Source organism: Haliotis rubra, unplaced genomic scaffold (genome assembly GCF_003918875.1).
Source record: "Haliotis rubra isolate DU_JTF1 unplaced genomic scaffold, ASM391887v1 Scf1702, whole genome shotgun sequence".
Lineage (NCBI taxonomy): Eukaryota > Metazoa > Mollusca > Gastropoda > Lepetellida > Haliotidae > Haliotis > Haliotis rubra.
In genome coordinates, this window is record NW_025765673.1 from 28,329 (window position 1) to 49,484 (window position 21,156).

Below are 21,156 nucleotides of genomic sequence, written 5' to 3' on the forward strand. Positions count from 1 at the left end.
TATTGCCACTTACCTGCCACTGATTGGTTTCTTATGCCAAACAATTCTCTTCTTGGCTGTGATTGGCCCTATTGGTTTGCCATAGTTTTCTTGTTGCTCACCTGTAGATTGTTCCTCAGTGTGTGTACCTGTCCCCCACTGAGAGACATTCTCCTTCCATATGCAGGTGAGTCAACCTTTCACAGTTTCATTGGAGATAAGTTAGGCATAGGTTTACTAAATTTATTAAACATGTTAAACATTTATTACAATTATCAACTATTAACTATCAACTAGAACATACTTTAATTTAAATTAACATTTATATATCTGGTCAATTTATAAACTTAACAATGGCCATGTGCTTGTTGGCGTCGGCCATGACAGTTTTTCCATTATAATATGTAAAGTCATAGTTGGCACATGTGTTTGGTACAGTCACATACTGTGCATTGATGTAGTGCTTGTAATATTCATGTAATGTTGCTATGGTTGGCCAAACTGTATTGTTATTGTTGTTAAATGTGACAGTGTGTGTACCTGTCCCCCACTGAGTCATCACCATCCATAATAAAGAACATTCATAGTTGGCCCTAGTTGACTGTTGTATGTGCAGCGTCGTTCAGAGACACGAGTATTATACCCCTGGACCATGGTCTCACTCATATTAGATAACATGTAATACATTTGTCACATCAGACCTTAATTCAAAATGTTAAGTATTTACTCCAGACACGAGAATTACCAAACGGGAACCTTTGGCGGGTAATATGAGTGGTATTACCACTAATTAAACCTGTTATAAATTTATTAACTGACCGTCAAGTGATTGATGACAAAAACATGTATAGGTTTATACCACCAAACCCAGGTTACAACAAAGGGTGTAGTAATCTATGTATTGTATGCAATTTTAATTGCCTTAAAAAACTTATGGGCCAACACTGTTTGGAGGATACGAACAGATCTTCATTGTGGCACAAGAAATGCATATAAGCATTTGATGTGTACAATTGAAAAATTGTATATGCCTATTTAGCTCAGTAAATTTTCAGATTTTCTAGCAATGTCAAAGTGGGATTGTTTAAATAAATCAAATGTGTGTGTTTTTAAAATCATATGTAATAGACATCATATTTTTACATGACATGATTAAATATCGTGGTAAAAAAACACAGAAATAAGATTAAATTGGATTAGTCACTTTACCATCCAGGCATTAGAAAATCCCGAAAAGCCTTCACTGCTGCTATACTTTATTACAATCAGACAAGAACTACCGGGGATATTTTCAAATAACGACATCTGATGGGCATCCACCCTTCCCAATGTCCCAATGTTTAAGTTGAAGAAATATTGCCAAGATGGACAGTAGCCTAGTCCTCGTGTCCGACACGGTCAAGGGAGCAGGTACCAACCAGCTTGCAGCTTGGTTTCATAATTAGACTGTTGGTGAGAAACATTAATTGCTCTGGATCAGTCCCCTTTTTAACATTCGTTGATGCCAAAAGCATGTTATATTTATCACACGTAGAGTATGATATACATTTAGTAGGTACTTCTCACGCAGTGTTTTATAGTGAACACAATTCATCTTCGATGTAGCCTTCATTACACACAGTGCTCACCCTTTTATCTACAGGAATATTGACATATCGGCCTGTTGACTGAAAGTCAAGCGATCTTGTATTTTGACCTAATTTTTAGTGGGATCAATACTCATGCTGTTGATCACTGGATTGTCTGGTCCAGACTTGGATTACGTACAGACCGGCACCATTTAGCTGGAATATTGTTGAAACTAGGGTGTCATTTTTGGTGGGACCAAGCATGTCAAGTATTTGATTCATCAAACAAAGAGATTTCTTTGAAAATGTGTACAATGCATGTTGCTCTTCATAAAACACAGGCCCCAATAATATTACTTTCAGCTCTGAGAGTGTATATTTTTTAATTTAATTACTAATGTGAGTTGCATTTTATCTGCTTTGTGGCTATGATTTTTTTATATTGCCAACATATCAAGATTCAGGTGAGCTCCAGAACCTTATGACAGTGTCTTTACATGCAAGCAACATACAAAATTTCCGTTGAGTAAGTTCTGCTTTGAGTTAATAGGTAAATTATTTTTTTTCAGACCTTCAGAAAAGGATGGAAAGACTTCATCATCAAAGAAAAAGGGAGGGAAAAGTGATGATCGTGACCAACCATTGGACGATGCTTCACCATCAATGTAATTAACGTTAAAAACTAAGTTGACTTGATGTATTTTGCCTTTCTTTCACAGAACATGATGTATTTGTCTGTCGTGAATTATTCTGTAAACATCTTCTCTCCTCTGTCTTTCTTATTTTGAGAAGTCAAATTTGTTGGTCATTTTTTGTGTCGTTTGTGACTTCTCCCAAATGCTGTGTCACCGTATCCCAAAATGCATAGATCGAGGTTCATGACGTTGATCACTGGATTTTCTGGTCCAGTCGCAATTATTGACAGACCGTCGCCATAATGCTGGAATATTGCTGAGTGAGCCCTAAACAAAAAGAAAAACAAATATCATACTTCTGATATACCTTTTAGGACATGATTGTTAAGGTCACTTGTTATGAACAAGGGATCTGATCATTTGTGTACGAAATAATTTGATAAACTACATTTGAAGTAAAATGAAACTCAGTATAAATGAATGCAAGGGTGGGGTTTTGAGTGACTAAACTCTAGAGTGACCTCTATGGAAGGTAAAGGTCACTTGGAGTCAAATTTTGGAGAAAGCTTCAAGTTCAACACATTTCAGGTTACGTTTAAAAAAATACAAGGAATATTCCCAATCAGTTGTAACAGTAATACAAGACAAATCTTATAGATAACAACTTCTTGATTTATAATTTTTCACAACGTTTCTAGGCTAGTTCTTACGTAAGCGTAGTAGGGCTACGGTGAAAAAATTGTTTGGTCTCACTATCTCCAGGGTAGGACTTAAAATCTCTCTACATAGGGCATAATATCTCCTACGTAGGAGTTATTAAGTCCTACGTAGGACATAGCATCTCATACTATCTCCTTAATATCTCCTACGCAGGAGATGATAAATATGTATTAATATATGTGTATGTACACAACTAATGTTCCATGAGGTGAAAGGGGAATTGATAAGAATCCTGCAGTTATGTGGATGGGTCACACGTAACTATTTAGTCAAGCAACCACATGCGGACTTGATAATAATTTCTTCTATTACATTTTATTTCTACTTAGAGGCTGGTAATGGTTAGAAAGTATTTACATTATAGTAAATAGTATCTCCTATGTAGAAGATACTAAGTCCTACATGGGAGATACTATATCCTACGTAGGAGATAATGAGGCTAAAAAAAATTTCACCGTGGCCCTACAACGCTTCATTAAGTTCTTGCCCCTTCTTCAGGTGGATAATGATGATAGTGAACCACCGTCCAGCCACAAAATCACAGTTAACCAAAATCCGAACCAGCTCCCATCCGAATCAATATTCCTTTCCAAGGCCAGATTAGCCATCACATCAGCTGACTTCTTAGAAAAACTGCCAGTGTTGATGTGACATTTTATTCCGACAAAACCTTGAAAACCATCCTTAGAGCGAATGGAAGAGGTAGCAGCAATCAGGGAAAACCCAATCCCAGAGGATGTGTCTACAAAACTAGTTGTGACTGTGGAAGCAGCTATATTGGAGAAACTTGTCGACCCTTCTGAAAAATCTATCAGGGCACTTCTTAGTCAAGTGGTTATCAAATCCGGGCATAGGGATGCTTCTTGACAGCCTCCCCCAAATTTGACACAAATTTGAAAATAATTATCAACTAAACGATTAATGTCTCTATCATCAGCACAGGACATGTCCATGATCTGTTAATCCTCAGGGCACTCAGGTAGTAGGATAAGTCGACATACAGGTCTCAGGATCCGCAGACCATTAACCTGAACAGCAGCTGATCGAATCCTACCGTCAACCCTGGGGAAAGTCTCATATACCCTACCAACCTGTCCTGAATCCCTAAACACTCTGTGGGTCTAAGACCATCACAACATCTCCACACTCAATGTCCTTATGATCCTTACGATTGTTCTGCCATTTCTGCCTCAGCTGTAGCTTAGGTAAGTAGTCACGAATGAAATGTTTCCAAAAGTGATCAGCAAGAACTTGACTGTGCAGCCATCTGCGGCGACAAAGTATATCTTCTTCTGGATACACAATCTGTGGCATAGAACTGTCTCTGCGACCGTTCAGAGGTATGTTTGGAGTCACTGGGTCAGTGTCACTTACATCCGATAACACATAACCCAAAGGCTTTGAGTTTAGGATTCCTTCTACTTCGGCCGAGACAGTCTGGAGTACTGGTTCTGTGACACTTTGATCTCCGAGGGCAACTCTAAGCCCATAATTTACAGATTTAATTTCTCTCTCCCATACACCTCCAAAGTGTGGGGCACTTGTAGGGTTAAAGTGGAAGCGAATCTTCTGTTTAGCAAGTTGTGTTGTCAATGATGGCACCATTACTGCCCATGCTTCATTGAGTTCCCTGACTCCTCCTTTGAAATTGGTTCCATTGTCTGACCAAATCTCAAATGGCTTCCCTCAACGTGCTATGAAACGTCGTAGTGCCATCAGGTAGGCATCAGTGTCCATTTTGTCAAGCAGGTTGATATGAACTGATCGGGTTGTCATGCATTTGAATATGATACCCCATCTTTTCTCCGAACGTCATCCAACTGTCACGTGCATCGGTCCAAAGCAATCAGTTCCTGAGGAATGAAATGGCAGTTTGAAGAGTCTCCAGCGTGCTGCTGGCAAATCTGCCATTTTGGGAACTTGTGGATTTGCTCGCCATTTCTGACAGACTACACACTTTCTCTTGTGGGAACGAACAGCTTCTCATCTGCGTAAAATCCAATAACTTCGCTGAATCTCGGCAAACACACACTCCGCTCCACAGTGTAACAAGTCAGTGTCATAGTTGCTGATGAGTAGACGGGTTGTCGGATGTTTAGGGTCAAGCACAATAAGGTGTTTGGTGTAATCTGGAAGTTCCTCAGTAATTGCTTTTTGAACACATGGTCGAGCTGCATTAGTCGACTCTTTGAAGGTAATCTGTCACCATTCTCAGGCACTGCAAGATCATCAAGGAAACATTGCAATTGTACATCTCGCAGTAATTGCAGTTCTGCGGCTTTTCGCTGTTCAGCAGGTTCGGCCGCCCCATCTAAACCCTCCATGGTTTTCGTCACAAGTTCATCCCAGCTGGTACATTCAGCTGGATCTACTGTTTTCAGATCTCATACCACAGCAGGAGTACAGAATGTCGACTTCAGTTCCACTGTGTCATCAATTACCTCAGAACTTTCTTGGTAATGGCGTGGCAATGACAGGAAGGGTGGACCTAGTTTCCAACGTGAGTCCTTGCTGAGTTCTGAGAGTGTTTTCCCTCGTGTGACGTCATCTGTTGGATTGTCCTGAGTGTCCACATAGCGCCGCTGTGTCACGTTAGTCAGGGTCTGAATCTCTGATATCCTAGTACCGACAACACTTCGTATCGACACGACTCGGACTTCAGCCAAGTCAACACTGTTGTGGAGTCCCTCCACAGAATCACGTTGGCTATTGGAAGGATAATTGCTTTCAAAGCAGCACATAATTCAAGTCTAGGAATTGACTGACGTTTTTGGCGCCACTCTGGAGCGGGATTGAACGAAACTCACGAATATCTCTCCATCTTCAGTATCTGTTCTCAAGTAGGCAACTGAACCATACAATCTCTCAGAAGCATCACAGAATACATGGAGTTCTCTGGATGCAGTTCTTGGGTCAATGTGCAATGGTGTGTAACATCTGGGTAACCTGATGTGCACTATGTCCTACAGTTCACTTTCCCAGACTGCCCACAGATCACGTAGGGCTCCTGATTCTAGTGGTGCATTCCAGTCCCCTTTTCTTGTTCCAAAGATCCTGAACAATACACTTTGCTCGTGCAGTGTATGGTGCGATGTACCCAAGGGGGTCGTATTGACTGGCCATGATGCGGTAGATGACCCTCATGCTCAAGCAGTCATATGGTATCTCCTTGTACTTGAAGCTCAGTTCATCGGATTCACAATGCCATCTCAGACCAAGGGCACCCTCACAGGGCTGACAATCATCAAGGGTCAACCACAATTCACAATCCAAGGACCTGTCTTCAGGAAGCACTCGTGATACCACATGGGACATATTACTTGCCCATTGTCTGAGATGGAATCCTCCTTCATCAAGCAAGGTACTCATTCGGTGGACAAGGTCTTTAGCTTCAGCTATGGTAGGCACACCCAACATAATAGGCATTTGCGACAGATTGGTAGACTTTTTCATTTCCATTTCTGTGATCAGTCGCATGTTTCCTGCGAAAGTAGCACAACAAGGGCTACATGTTGTTCCGAAAGTTAGGACTTCCCACTGATATACATCCGGGGTCTCTGTCACCTTCTAGATCATGCCATATGAACCTCAGGAGAGGCTTGTCCTTGTCCAGCAGTCTCACTTGGTGGAACATACCTTTCATATGGCAGGAGCTTCTTGTTCAGATTCTGTCCATTAGCCTCGTACAAGCAATGAAACACAAGTCTGTGTTTATCGTTGTGATGTACGAGATGGTGTGGGATGTACCAGGACTCTTTACTACCTTCTGCTTCATCATTAGAAATCACTTTCACAGATCCTGCATCAACTAAGTTGTGGATAAGTCGGTTGTGCACTTCTGCTAAATCAGGCTGATTTCTCAAATGTTTCTCAGTCCTTCTCAGCTTTGGCATCATTGACTCGGCAGTTGCATGAAATTGTGTACCTTCTTTCACTCAAAGCAAGGGTGTGGCATACCTGATTACTCCATTCACATTGATCATCTCAGTTTCAGTGTCAAGGGTTTGTATAGCTTGTTCATCATGTTTCGATCTGGTGAAGTCCTTAGTACTGTAAGGCAGGACATCCATTTTCCATAGTTTCTCAACATCCTGGTGGAAGTCACTGAAACTGGGTTATTGTGCAATAAAGAAGTTATGTTGATCCATCTGGCAGACTGAGTGTGCTGGACCTTGTAGAGACCATCCAAGTTTGGTATGAACTGCTACTGGTGTTGCTGGTGGTCCACACATGATTAGCTGATCGGGCACTATCAGCTCAGTACAGTCTGAGCCTATCAAGATCACAGGCTTCACTTTGTTGATGACTGGCAATGGATGTTCGCAAAGATTGGGGCCATCTGTCCTGAAGACTCTCAGTAGGGTAGGTATATTCCGAAAGGGCAACTTTGTCAGAGGCAAAGGCTCCCTTGACAGAGAATCGCAAACGTTGATTACTCCTTGGAGAGATTTCAAGGTCAACAGATAAACCATCAGATGTTAATGGTTCTCGTCTGATTGTGGTCAGCAAGATTTTATCCCTTCTTGCATCAAGTCCTAATTGCCTCACAACTGGAGCCATAAGCATAGTCCTTTGAGACCCATCATCCAGAATGGCATGAGCATCTAAACAAACGTCATTTGGTCCATGAAGTGAACCTCTACAATCTTCAGCATTGTCAAGTATGGCCTTGAGGGCTGATCAATGTAAGCAGGAGGCTGGTTTACCTTCGTACAGAAAACTTTCTGCTCTGTTTGACTGTTGGCATCATGAAGAATAGTAAGGTGAAAATCATTGCATGTACGACATTGTTTCTTCAAATAACAGTCTTCTATCTGTGGCCACACCTTCTGCATCTCCCAATCAACCATTTCAAGATTTCATCAAGATTCATCTTCTTGATCTCAAGGCAAGAACTAAGGAAATGATTAAAGGACTCGCACTTCGGACAATAACCTTTTTGAACTGGTTCAGACGACTCTTTCCTTTGGGGTTTCTTGGGCTCCGAGTGAAAAGATTTAGTTTTCCCAAAGAATGCCATGGTAGGGGCATGATCTCTCCTCGAAGGATAAGGCTTTGTTTTGTCTTGTAAGAGCTGACAGCATTACTGGCTATTCGTTTAGCTCGACTCTTTTTTTGCAGCCAGTCATTAAAACTCATCAAGTTGTAGGATTCATTTATGCTGAGTTTCAAACAATGTTCAATATATCCATCCCTCATACTAGGTGCTAGTTTGCTTAGCAGCCTGTCAACATGTGATCCGCAATTCAGTTCTTGTCCATACACACCTTCAAGTGATTTTAACGTTCCAACAAGCGACTGGTCTGCTAATGCTAAGTTATCAAAACCTTCACTGTCACTATGACGAACAGCCGACAGGGCCAGTATTGAACCAAGTTCACTCTGTATGAGTTGCCCGGGGTTGGCCATACTTTTCCTGGAGAGCTTGTAGAGCCATCGTGTAGGGGCTGGATTCATACATGTAAGGTTCAGCTAATTTCTCAGCCTTTCCTCCTAATTGACCCATCAAAACCTGGTATTTGTACCTTTCATCCAAATGAGGGTGGATGTTGACTAGGTGCTGTAAAGCCATCTTCAATAGGGCAAAGTCACGCTCACGTCCGTTGATGAAAGTTGGCAACGATGCTCTGGGGACACCATAAGATGAAGAGATTAACAACTCTGTCATATTTGGCGCTAGGAGGCACATATTGTGGTTGTTCAACATAAGGGGAAGACATGGTATTTGGGATAGTATTTGTATATATTGGCATGGCAGAATAAGGCATGGCAATGTTATTAGGTGTGACAGGGTTACCAACAGAATGACTGACCGGTCTGATTTAACCACTCTGCTATGTAAACACACCCTTGCCCTTATTGTAAAAACATACCCTATTGTATTCTTCTCTTTCTCACTGTATTGTTTGTACATACTTAATTATATCTCCTTTTTCCCTTGCACTTGTGTATACTTAATTTACATATCTGGCTTCCTGTACATCAATACACGCACGCACGCACGCACGCACGCACGACGCACACACACACACTGTACTGTTCACTATCACCCTTATCCACCTGAAGAGGGGCAAGAACCAGCCCAGAAACGTGAAAAATAAATCAAGAAGTTGTTATCCATAAGATTTGTCTTGTATTACAACACCAACTTCTAAATGCCTTTGAAGAATTTCAGTTATAATAGACTCTGAGGTAAGAAACTAACCAGTTGTGGTATGTCAATATTGTGTCAAGTTCTTTAAATGACTTACAATTAGAAAAGTGTTGTCAGTATTCTTTGGAGATTTTTATGTGTTTTACACCATCTTAGTTTTCTGCTAGTAATGTTCTTGCATGCAACTATTATAGATAAAAGATAAAGGTTACTCACTTTTAATTATGCATAAATAACTTTGTGCACAAGATATCTTGAGTAAACTTTAGGACTGGAATTTGATGAAACCATGTGCTGTGTCTTGTGGTGGTATCTCTTATTTTCCCACTATGAGGTCAAGATAAACAATGTTATTCAGACTCACAAACAAGTCAGTGGTTCCATAATGAGAAAACACAAATTGACTTTCACGATCTGATAAGCATTGCTCTGATTGGTCAGATGAAATATTGTACTGATGTGATCCATTGTGGGATGTCCCCAGATCCTTGTTTTGTGTCAGCCGACATTGAGATCATATTTTAATGAGACCACTTCCAAAACTTGATATTTTAGGAGTGCATCATTCATGTGCTGTCACTACCAATAATCCTCAGCCACATAGTAATAGTCAATAAGAAATCACTTGTGTTAGTTTCTGACAGGAGAGTTTATAGATTTTGAAGACCTTGGTTGAAATTATTGCATGCACATGGTGAATTTTGGTGTGGATGTCTCTGGAATGGGACTGCTTTTGCATATAGTTAAAACACATTTGTAATTCTAATTTCAGTTTCTACTTGCTTTACTTGCTGAAATTTGACGAAGTTTAAAATCATGATCCTAAATAACAGGGTGTGTTTTCATTTTTACTAGATCTAAACAAGATGAAAAAAATCCTATTTCAAAGAAGGAGAGAGGGAAAGGGAATGAACCAAATGCATCCAAGAGTGGTACTTTACCTTTGGTGGGTGACAAAAATGGAAAGGAAAGGAAGGATACAAATGATAGCAATGGGGCAGGTGAAGGAAAGTGTTTACCAGCAGATGTGGACACTACGACACCAGATGATGGTGGGAGTAAGACAGTTGCTACAACAGAAACAGTCACCTCTGTATCTGACAAGACCAGTACAGAAGCAACAGGGCCAGATCTTGAGTCACAGTCTGGTTCAGTTGATAAGGAAAATCAAAATACACAAACAGCTAAAAGCCTTGCAAGGTCCGATGAGACAGGGAAAAGGAAGGATCAGTCTCAGTCTGAATTTAGTCATGATGAGCACTTGTCTGGGAGCAATACGAAGAGAAAAAAGGTTGAGGATGGAAGTACAGCTTTAAAGCCTGAAGATACTGGCCAAAGAGCAACTCCTGAGTCAATCACAAAAGGTGTCAAAGAACCAGTGGTATGTTATATTTTCTTTCTCATTTTTACCATCAACCTACCAATATTTTGAGGTTTGGTTATTCACAGTAACATTTAACAAATGGTTTGTGTAGTTTTTGCAATGATGTATCTGAAAGCATTTGTCATGTTTAATGGGAATGTTGTTAAAGCATGAAATTCTGTAATGATCTGGAACTCTGAATTAACTCTTTCAACACCAGTCAACCAGAGGCATTTACTGCCATGACACCGAGTTCCCAGAGACTCTAAGGTCATAGATGAAGCCTATGTTTATGAAGGAAATTATAAGCTTGGAAAACGTTATTGCTACTACATCCCATACACCATTTAAAAGATCTGATCCTACTGTTGATAAATATGAAGTATATTTTTATGATGTTATTCAAATAATACAACTACAACTACAACTTAAATAAAATTATTTTTGAATGAAAATGCAAGTTTACATTTATAACGTCCAGATAAACCACGAAAGAAGCAAAAACTATGGCGATTTTTTCCATTTGTGACATGTCATAACATGCCCGTGCCTTTTTCTTTTAAATTTTCATTTTTACGTCATCAGAAAATTATTATTAAAAGATTTCTTAAATAATATGTATGGTCGCCTATTTCCCGATATCTGTGGCTTTCCGCTCAGTAACATGACATAACAACGGAAAATACCTCCGTTTTCGAGGCGTCGTATGAATAACATGGGAGGCGAATTGTTTGATGTCGGGTATCGTTCGAAAGCTCTGAACATCAACATCACTGAACCCTTGCCGAGAGTATTTTCACAGTTGTAAGAAGCGATTTTATTGGATAAAAATTGGTTTCTAATGACGCTTTTTCGTTTCAGTCTGCAATAAGGGTCGTGATTGGTCAAAATCAAACACGTGACCTAAGGCAGCCAATCATATTACGGCAATGGATACCGTCCTCGTAAACGAAAACTTTTAGATTTAGACGACAGTTTTGGGTAAAATAATGCTATTTTGAACATATTAAGCAAGAAATCGCTACCTATACGTAAATTATGGAACTTATTGGACGTATCGTGCTAGGTTATGACCTGTGACAAAAATGCTTCATGTATATATATTCGCATTAAACATCGTGTTCGAGCGTGAAGATTGAGGCGGCGAGAGCCGAGATGTCACATGTCAGTGATTTGACTTACATTACATGATCGCACAAAAAGATGGAAATAATAATTTTATATGTACGTTTGACAACTTTTATGAATGTTGTTGTTGATTTTATTCATTAGTTTATTCAATTTATTTAATGAATTCCTCGAAACATCGTTACTTTGCTCTTTGACAATGTTATTGTGGACCTGCTGCCGAAGCATGTGTCCGAGAATCGTTGTTTTCAATAACATTGCGAAAAATAGTTTATAATTTTAATTCTGCTGATATATGATGAATTGAAATTTAACTCATTAAGCCCGAGAGCCCCATCACTACTCAACACCTGGAAGCCCTCGCTGATTGCCCACTCTCTGTGCCGAAACTAATTAGTGCTTGTCACACCTGATTTCCCTGGCAGGTTTCGGGGATCACAGGAAACTGTCTAGTCGTACAAACAAGTCCTGATTGTTTAATTGTGTCGTAAAGATATATGTTGAAAGCAATCAGGTGTGAATACATGTCGTGTATTGCAAGCTTTATGTAATTTTATTGCAAGTTTCTCTTGTAGACCTTTTGTCGGCTTGTACATTTATATTTTATCACAATATGCATACACATGTATTCTTTGTATGTAACAGATGAGACACATTAACGTTAACAAATTCTCTCTCTTATATCATTTGTGAGGTTTAAATTTACAAAACATCTATGACAATGACATACTGTAAAGAAGAATTTACTTTCATACTTTATAATCTTCTAATTAAAATAGCGGTTTTGCCAATACATTTCTAGTGTTTACGAATTATTTTAATGAAAGTACTATAAGCAGCTAGTCTGTGACTAGCACAAAGCACATTCATAGCATTGCACTTTATTTCATACAGATTAAATGCAGAAAACATCATTGACCATACAAACATACATATACAAAATGTATACTACATATTCCTTGCATAGACATAAAACAAAGAGTCACGTGATAGGGCGTCATCAAATTTCGAATAGAGCGTTCGTATCTCAACTGTTCAATGTAGTGGCTGGTCATATGTTATCTGCCACCAATCATTATCATGAGATACCTGTCACAGAGGAAAGGACAGGTGATGGGTGGTGAGAAATTTCTGAAGAGCACGTTTGGCCACTCAGCAGCTTGGATAGAGATTGGTTATTGGCTATATCCTTGACCAGTCGATATGCTGGGTTTCGGCTTTATCAACTCAAGCTATCATGTAACAGTTAAAGTGTATTGTAAACATACACACTGGTAACGATGTATGAAATATACACATAAGACAAATAGGAGTAGATAGTCACTTTGGCGGTTTATTTGTCCTCATTTTAGTGTTTTTCGATAAGTAAAACAAAGCGATTGAAATCCAACCACTGAGTAGAGGTAGTATTTATTTTCATATACATTTTATGCACACAACTAGTACATAAAACATAATGGTTTGCTGTACATGTAAATATAATCTTCACCTTGATACGAATGACTATCCAAACTACAGTACACGCATTACAGAATTCATGAGGTGACACATTCTCTTCCCACAGAGGTTACTTGTCATTTCTTCCTACGAACCTCTGTTCTAATACGGCTCTTTCATGGTGCGAGTGTTCAGGATTCGTGATTGGTTGCAATCAGATTTAGTTGTGCAATCAGCGACGTTGTTTCAAAAGTGATCATTCGCAAGACCTTGGTTATTTCCGTATGCTTCGGGAAAACTAGAACCTCTTTCCCTGCGCGTTGCGCAAACGTTTCTTATAGACAAAACTCAGTCATGTAAATGGCGGATCAATGGCGTCTCCATCGCCCTCGTTGACAACGGACAAGCTAGCCAATAAATGTCTTGTGTGTCACATCAACACACGTTCCTGGCAGAGGAGGGATATTTGTGACCCAACATTTGCTTGTATTAGTCAAGTTGATGTAACACGTGTTCTGATTGGACAGAAAGAAGGGAGATAATTCGCGTTGCCGCTAGGGGATTTTACGAGAACCGGGAAATATGACAGTATTAAAAGAGAGGTTCGTAGGAAGAAAAGACAAGTAACCTCTGTGGGAAGAGAATGGAGGTGACACTATACTGAATTATTATAGTGTAGAAACTTGCAGTTGACAACCCCAACCCCAATATTTATGAAGGTGGGCGTACCTATATCTTTACTGAATGCAAACGAGGTTCATAAGATTACAGATGTGCATGCATGTATAAACATCACAGAGAGGAGCGTGACTCCATAAAGCAAGATGTCCAATGATATAACAGCGCATCTGTTTATTTTACACTTGTCACGGGACAAACCTTTCAACAAGGACGTAACTACATATGCATTCTACTGGAGGCTGTTATTTCAAGGTCGAAAGAGGCGTTCAATTATCTCATTACTGTAATCTGCTTGAATGATTATACGCATTTGTATCGATACCATAACTGATATACTATCCAGCTTTTTATTGACGATGGATCAATAGAGACTGAGTTGATTGATACAAATGATAATTGCGGATTTGATAATTACACAGATCAAATACAAACGCTTTTACAGAATGCTCATGTAAATTGCATAGAAAACTGACAATTAAATCAACATGAAACTTTCAACGGCTTGAACAAAAATGCTTGAAATACCTTTGTATGGCTTACATGTAATAACTTATGATATTACTTCTGTCCATGTGTGTGACAATGTTTTGAATTACCAACTTTACTGTCTATTTTTGTAGCAAACGTAGGCAAAACATTTCATTGTTGTAATAACACTGACATGTATATATGTATTCATGCAAAGGCAGGCACCCTACCTCTGACTTATCACATTTGCTAAACGCTGTACAAGCCTATGATGATAATGATTGTGCTAAATTGTTATCAAAACACTTTAAATAATCTTCTGATTGATACCTGGGATCTCTCAAAGAAAAGCCATCATTTGCTCAGTACCGCTAAAATTGGTTGGAAATAATAAGTACAGTGCATTTTAAAAGTACAACACACATGTGCTGCCCTCATGAATAAGAGGTGCTTTCTGTTGATGACTGTATGTATTCTCGCCATGAGAAAACTGCTACCACCTGCACGCCACTCCAGAGATAAACACAATGCCACTCTTAGGTTCAAAATCGCGCACAACATATTAACTCCGCGATGTATTACTAAATCAAATCAAGCTCAATCTTCTTCCATCCCTCGAAGGCTCTGTTCAAAGTGTTGAATAATCTGTTACATAAAAGACAGACATTCTGCCTAATCATAACAGTGAACTGGATTTTGCTTAATCGTTTTTGCTGATTTCTTCACTCTACCAAGATTGAGAACATCTGTGCTGATTTCTTCACTCTACCAAGATTGAGAACATCTGTGTCGACCTACAACAGAACCAACCAAACATAATAACTCCAGATAAAACGTTCAATGGACAGCGCTTTAGTAACATCAGACCAACATCAGAAAGTGAGATAGCACACATAATAAAGAAGAGTCCATCAAAGTCATGTGAATTAGATCCGATTCCAACATGGATCTTTCAATCTGCATTGGACTCTCACCTACGTTAGTGGGCATGTTCAATACATCGCTGGCTGCATCTGAAGTACCAATCACATTCAAAATGGCTCCACTTATCAAGAAAACTTCACTTGATCCAAATGACATTAGAAATTATAGGTGTCCAACCTACCATTTCTATCAAAGGTACTTGAAAAGATTGTAGCAATCCAAATCAAAGAACATCTGGAAAAAACAACCCCCAGGAAGAGTTCCAGTCTGCCTATAGAGAACACCACAGTACAGAAACAGCACTCCGTGTGCAAATGACATTCTTTCTCATCTCGACAATCAGAGAGTAGTACTCCTTGTTCTTCTAGACCTGTCAGCAGCCTTCGATGCAATAGACCACAGTATCTTTCCGTCTTGACTTGAGAAGACTGTTGGGATCACTGGACCAGCATTGATGTGGCTTGAGTCATATCTAAAAAACAGAACTGTCACTGAAAGTTGGTGAGGCCGTGTCAGAAGAAAGGTGGTTATCATATGGCGTTCCAAAGGGTTCAGTCCTTGGACCACTCTTGTTTACCATCTATATGTTGCCACTATGTGATGTTTTCCGGATCCACTGCATTGACTTCCAGTGCTTTGCAAATGACACCCAGAGCTGTATCGCCTCCAGGATTGCATCACTTCAGGACAAGATAACGAAGCTGGAAAGCTCCACCAGTGACACCAGAACTTGGATGAGAATTAACTTTCTCAAACTAAATGACAACAAAACGGAAGTATTCATTGCTGGGCCAAAGCACTTACAGGAACATATGACAGAATTCTCAGTCAATATTGGACCTGTGAAAGTGCCTGCCTCTTCCCAAGTGAAGAATCTAGGAGTTGTTTTCGACTCCCACATGACCATGAACAAGCAGGTCACCCAAATGTGCCAGTGTTCTCATTACCATCTGCATCAGATTAGTAAACTAAGACGATATCTTTCAGATGAAACCGCCAAAACTCTCACTCAAGCAACAGTCATATCTCGCCTTGACTATGCCAATTCACTTTCGTATGGGATAACAGCTTCCCTGGTTCATCGACTCCAGTTTATACAAAACACGGCCTGCAGGATAATAACTCGTTGTCCTCGAAGAGTTAAGAGAACTGCATTGGCTACCTGTTGCTAGATGCATAAAATTCAAGGTGCTCACCATTATCTACAAGTGCCTGAAGACCAACACTGCTCCATCTTACTTGTCATCTCTTCTTAACAACCATAGACCAACAAGAACCCTTAGATCACAAGATAGAGATCTGCTTATCACCAGACCATCCAGGACCAAATACGGGGAATGCTGCTTTGAATGTATAGCTCCCATGCTATGGAACATCCTCCCTATGTCGCTAAAATCCGCTCAAAGTCTACAAACTTTTTGAAAACATCCAAAGACACATCTATTTGAAATGAAATAGACTGAACTGCACAAGCGCCTGTGAGCAGTCTAGCTGGAACTCGACGCTATAGAAGTAGATAATATTATTATTATTATTATTATTTTCTCTTTTATGATAACTGGAACAAATATATGACTAAATTAGAATCAGAAACCAGATGCATATTACTTTTTTGTCAACCTTTAGCGTCCTGAATTCATTTCAGCATGTGGCGCTGTAAACAGGGTCAGTGATTGTATACAGTTAGGCCATCATTAAATAAGGAACAATTCAACCAATATTTTGCACATTAATACTAGATAGAAAAATGAACATTATTATTCAAAAATATCCTGATATTTTCAAACATGCAGAGGTTAAGGTCAAAGCAAACATAAATATTATAACTATTCTTGAATATACCCGAATTACTTGATTGACAGTGGAATGCTTTCCATATTAAGAACCTGTATAAATCATTAAATTTGTGCAATCGATTTAAATATTCATATCTCTGATGTCTCATATTTAACAGAGTGTAAATTCATATATTTTTATCATCAAATATAAGCACAATGACAAATTAATTTTTTTTTTCTCTAAATAATGAAAAACAATATTTAGGAGATAAATTTACTGTGTTTGGAAATTAGATGAATATTAGACAGGATTGAATTAAATTGATTTGATTTTGCCAGAATTGCATCGGGTTTGGAAACCATGTGTATACCGTTTTCACGCTCTTGAGAGAAAACCTATAATGTTTAAATACATCAATAAACCGAGCTCGATAATGAGAGCCATCCGTATCCACCACAATTTTCATGTGCGTGAAATTGGTAGCACTTACACGATCACTTAACGAAAAAGCAATCCCGACGTGTATTTTTGTGTAGACATGTTGAAAGTATAATGTAGAACCTTTGTATATTTAACATGTTCATCACGCATCACGCATCTCGAATGGTGAGCCCATTCAACTACTTCGGGCTATCGATAACACATCAGGGGAACTTGAAGCCATTCTCTGCGATCTCGCGTATTACCCGCGATGGAATAATATCAGTAGCTTTAGAAACAGCAAGAAGCTATTCATCAGTGGAAACTGCCACATTTTGTCCGACAGTTATTATAGCGTTTGTATGCTGAACGACGAAATTTATCCTATAGGATCCAGTCTAAAACTAAACAAATCGAATTTAAAGCTTATCTTAACCAGTGGGGAAGATCCCATTAGACTCGGTAGGTCCTTGGCAAGAACACTTGGGTTTACGTCGAACGAAATACGACCCCAAACCACAGTAAGGGGCTCGAAATGATAATGTTCAAGGCAAACACCCTTCCACTCTGTTAAGAGCTATGGCAGTAAAGCACAACATGTTCAACAACGATAGACCGAATCGTTCCCGTTCTTACAGCACAAAAAGGTAACGCTGTTAATCCCGGAACTCAAAGTCTCCGTTTTAAATAGCCGAATTTTGAGGACCAAAACTAGCAGTCTCTGGAAGGAGGACGGCTTATCTATGGGTAACAGTTTTGTCAAACTTTTTTTCAAGGGGTGAGAAAACTTCATTGTATCACTTCACGTGAACAAACAAATAAGAAAAAATGACTTTGTCAGTAAAGACGTCAAATTTGCAATGAAACATCACTAGACAGGATTATTTACCTATTCAGGTTCTAATTTGTTTTTGCTAGGCATTGTCTTATGTGCAAGGATTAAGATTACCATATGTATTTGTCTCGTATACAGTGCCGGAAATAGCAATCGTTCCCCTACCGGTGATTTGTTTAAAACATACCTGATAATATAACGAGATAAATTCTGATGCAATGATCTTAAAAATATAGTATCTGAAACTATTATTTTATAAACAGAAATATATTCTAGTATTGTTTCATTGCAGGTTTTGCTTTATAAATGTAAAATATTTACAATCAAAACTAAGGTTATGTGATAGCTTTTTGGTGTTATGCTGGATAGTTTTTATGCATGGAATAATTTGACCTGTCACTGATGAGTTTTCGCGCGATCTCGCTATTTCCACTTCGAAAGCAGTTTGTTGACATGTCCAGCTACACTAAATACGACTTTTGGCAAACGAAATATGTATGCGTATCCATTTTCTGTCAACTACACTTTGAGACGTGAGTAGACGTAATAATCGGCAATATGTTAGTGATTGCTGTGAGTAATGCAGGTCGGAGGGATACACGATTTCACTGCAGTTAATATAAACATTATTTAAACATTATGAGTAAATTACTGTCTCATTGATTGATACAACAACAAAACAACCATAAAACAAACACACGTTACCCCATATTATGGGTCGGTAAAATCTTTATTAGACACTATTCTCACCAAACATACTAACTGCCAATGGCCTACAAATCTGGAATATATATCAGCTGAAGTAGTTCTGCTTTCTAATCACTCAATCGCTATTCAAGCTGAATGCCTAATGTTGATTTGAAACAAATGCTCAGTTGATCCTTGGATGCGCAGGTGCAGAAGTGTTATTGTTATTGAAAGGACCATGAATCGTCTTAAACATTTAAAACAAACACCATGAAAGAATGTGAAGACTCTGATAGTCATGTACACTTTAAAACAGATGACTTCTGAAACTGACTTTTGAGTTTTGGTATAATCTAAAACATTTGTAATTTGCAATAACAAATAACTGGTACAAGGTGTCAAGCGAGTCCTATATTCCTATTAAATCCTATAATTTGGACACTATCAAATTATATCCTATATGTTGGTATGTTATCATATAAATTCCTATTTTCTGCTGCATGTTGACCCTGCATTTAGCTGATTGGATACAGCTAAATAGTCCCTAACAGCTAGATTTTTTATCAGTGATAGAATAAAGTTAAATCTGGACATACGAAATGACTGTGTACTCTGATGTCAATGTCTTTATAGACCCAGAGAGAGTGTATTGTGTTACAGTTAAGGTTTTTGTGTTTAGTTTATGATGTTCAAATTATTCATTATGGTTATTTTCATGGTGCTTTGATTTATTTCTTGTTAAAGTGATGGAGAAGGTTGGCTGTAAGGGGAGGAGGACTTTTTAACGTTTCTAAGGATCCTATATTATTTAGTTTTAGTCCTATATTTTCATCTTTAGGAGTCCAATATTCCAATAATTTGGAGGGCTCAAAGTGGTTGACACTCTGCAGGTATCATCACAGGTACATCATGAAAAGTGAACCAAATTAGACTTATGCAATTATATTTGAAATACCTCTTTTAATAAGTCTTTTGTTTTGTGTGATTATTTCAGCTTCTCAAGAAAGAAGTACTTCTCTACATTCCTGCCAGTGAAATGAAAAAGAAACATATGAAAAATGTGTTTGCTGAGTTTACATCAAAAGTTGGGGGTGATTATGGTTGGGTAAAAATGAGATCTTTGGATGAAAATATGTGGACCAGTGGGAAGGTAGACTTTCATCCAAATGTTGATGAATATTTGTGTGGAATCACAATACATCATTGCAATACATGGCTATCAGTAACTAAGAAGAATATGTATAAATGGCGTGCAATGGGAACAAATAGCATATTCCGTTGCATTGAAGGCCTATGTGACTATGAAGAAGGTTTCTGTGGTCATGTTAGTCACATTTTAATGAATATCTCAGCATATGGATATAAAGATGCTCTCATGCAAATTGAAGACCTTACAAGGAATATATTTAAGGACCACAGAGATATTGAATCAATCTTCAGGTTGATGAAAAAATGTTTTGAACATGGAATACACAGCATGTCACCGGATAGCTTGAGTGCCCTCGGGTATGTTTATAGTAAACTCTCTATGAATCAAGATTACATCAAGCATTCACAATGGGCTACACCAACCATCTGTCAGTCAATTTTGAAAGGTTTCAAGGCAATATCTGTGAAGGACATACCAAGCACAATGATGTCAGCTTTCAGGAGGATTGCAGAAAGTTTGTGTCAAGTTGCATTCCCTAAAAGTCCATGCCACTTCTTCACTGTACTGGAATACTGCTTTCATCTGTTTTCATCTGAATATTTCTCCAAGCTGTTGCAGAAATCTATTTCAACAAATACGTTCAAGGTACATGACATTGAACACGTGAGATCGGTTCTCAGAGGAACATACAGTCTTGTGAGCACAGATGATGAACCCTCATATTGCCAGTTCCTTGAGAGATTGCTACAGCACTTCCCGTTGGAATTTGCCCTGGCAGAAGAAGAAAATGTAAGCTTTTTGAAAACAGATACCCAGACTATCATTCATATGAAAGTGGAGAATGAATGCTCTTCTCTAATGAAGACAAGGAACATTGTGCAGATGGTTAAGCTCCATGAAGTGCTTTCCAAATGGGAAAAAGTTAAAGGAGATATTGCCAGATGTATGGAACAGAAAGTGATTTGGTATGTGTGAAAACACCCACAAGATTCATGATTTTGACTGCCACAAAGTACAGACACTTTTGCTTGCTGACAATCTCTTTGTTGAACCTTCCTCTCGTGTTGAAGTGATGAAATTACTGGCACTGTCAGACAACAAAATGTTGCACTCCTTGTTCAAAGAGATGTTGAAACATGACTTTTGGATGGTTGTGGCGGAAGATTTCCTTTCTGAACTGACCCAGAAATGGTTTGAAAAAGCTATTCTGTTACACTGTAGCGTAGAA

General features: G+C 38.8%; 1 protein-coding gene across 2 annotated transcripts in view; it reads left to right on the forward strand.

Annotated features, from left to right (window-relative positions):
• Window positions 1-21,067, forward strand: part of LOC124272568 — a 42,011-nt gene extending 20,944 nt beyond the window's left edge. For both annotated transcript variants that reach the window (XM_046707777.1, XM_046707778.1), the window contains 3 exons: window positions 2,117-2,212; window positions 9,912-10,437; window positions 19,773-21,067. In XM_046707777.1, coding sequence (XP_046563733.1) covers window positions 2,117-2,212; window positions 9,912-10,437; window positions 19,773-20,903 — 1,753 coding nt within the window. In that variant the 3' untranslated portion in view covers window positions 20,904-21,067. The remainder of the gene's footprint in view (window positions 1-2,116; window positions 2,213-9,911; window positions 10,438-19,772) is intronic.
• The last annotated feature ends 89 nt before the right edge of the window (window positions 21,068-21,156 follow it).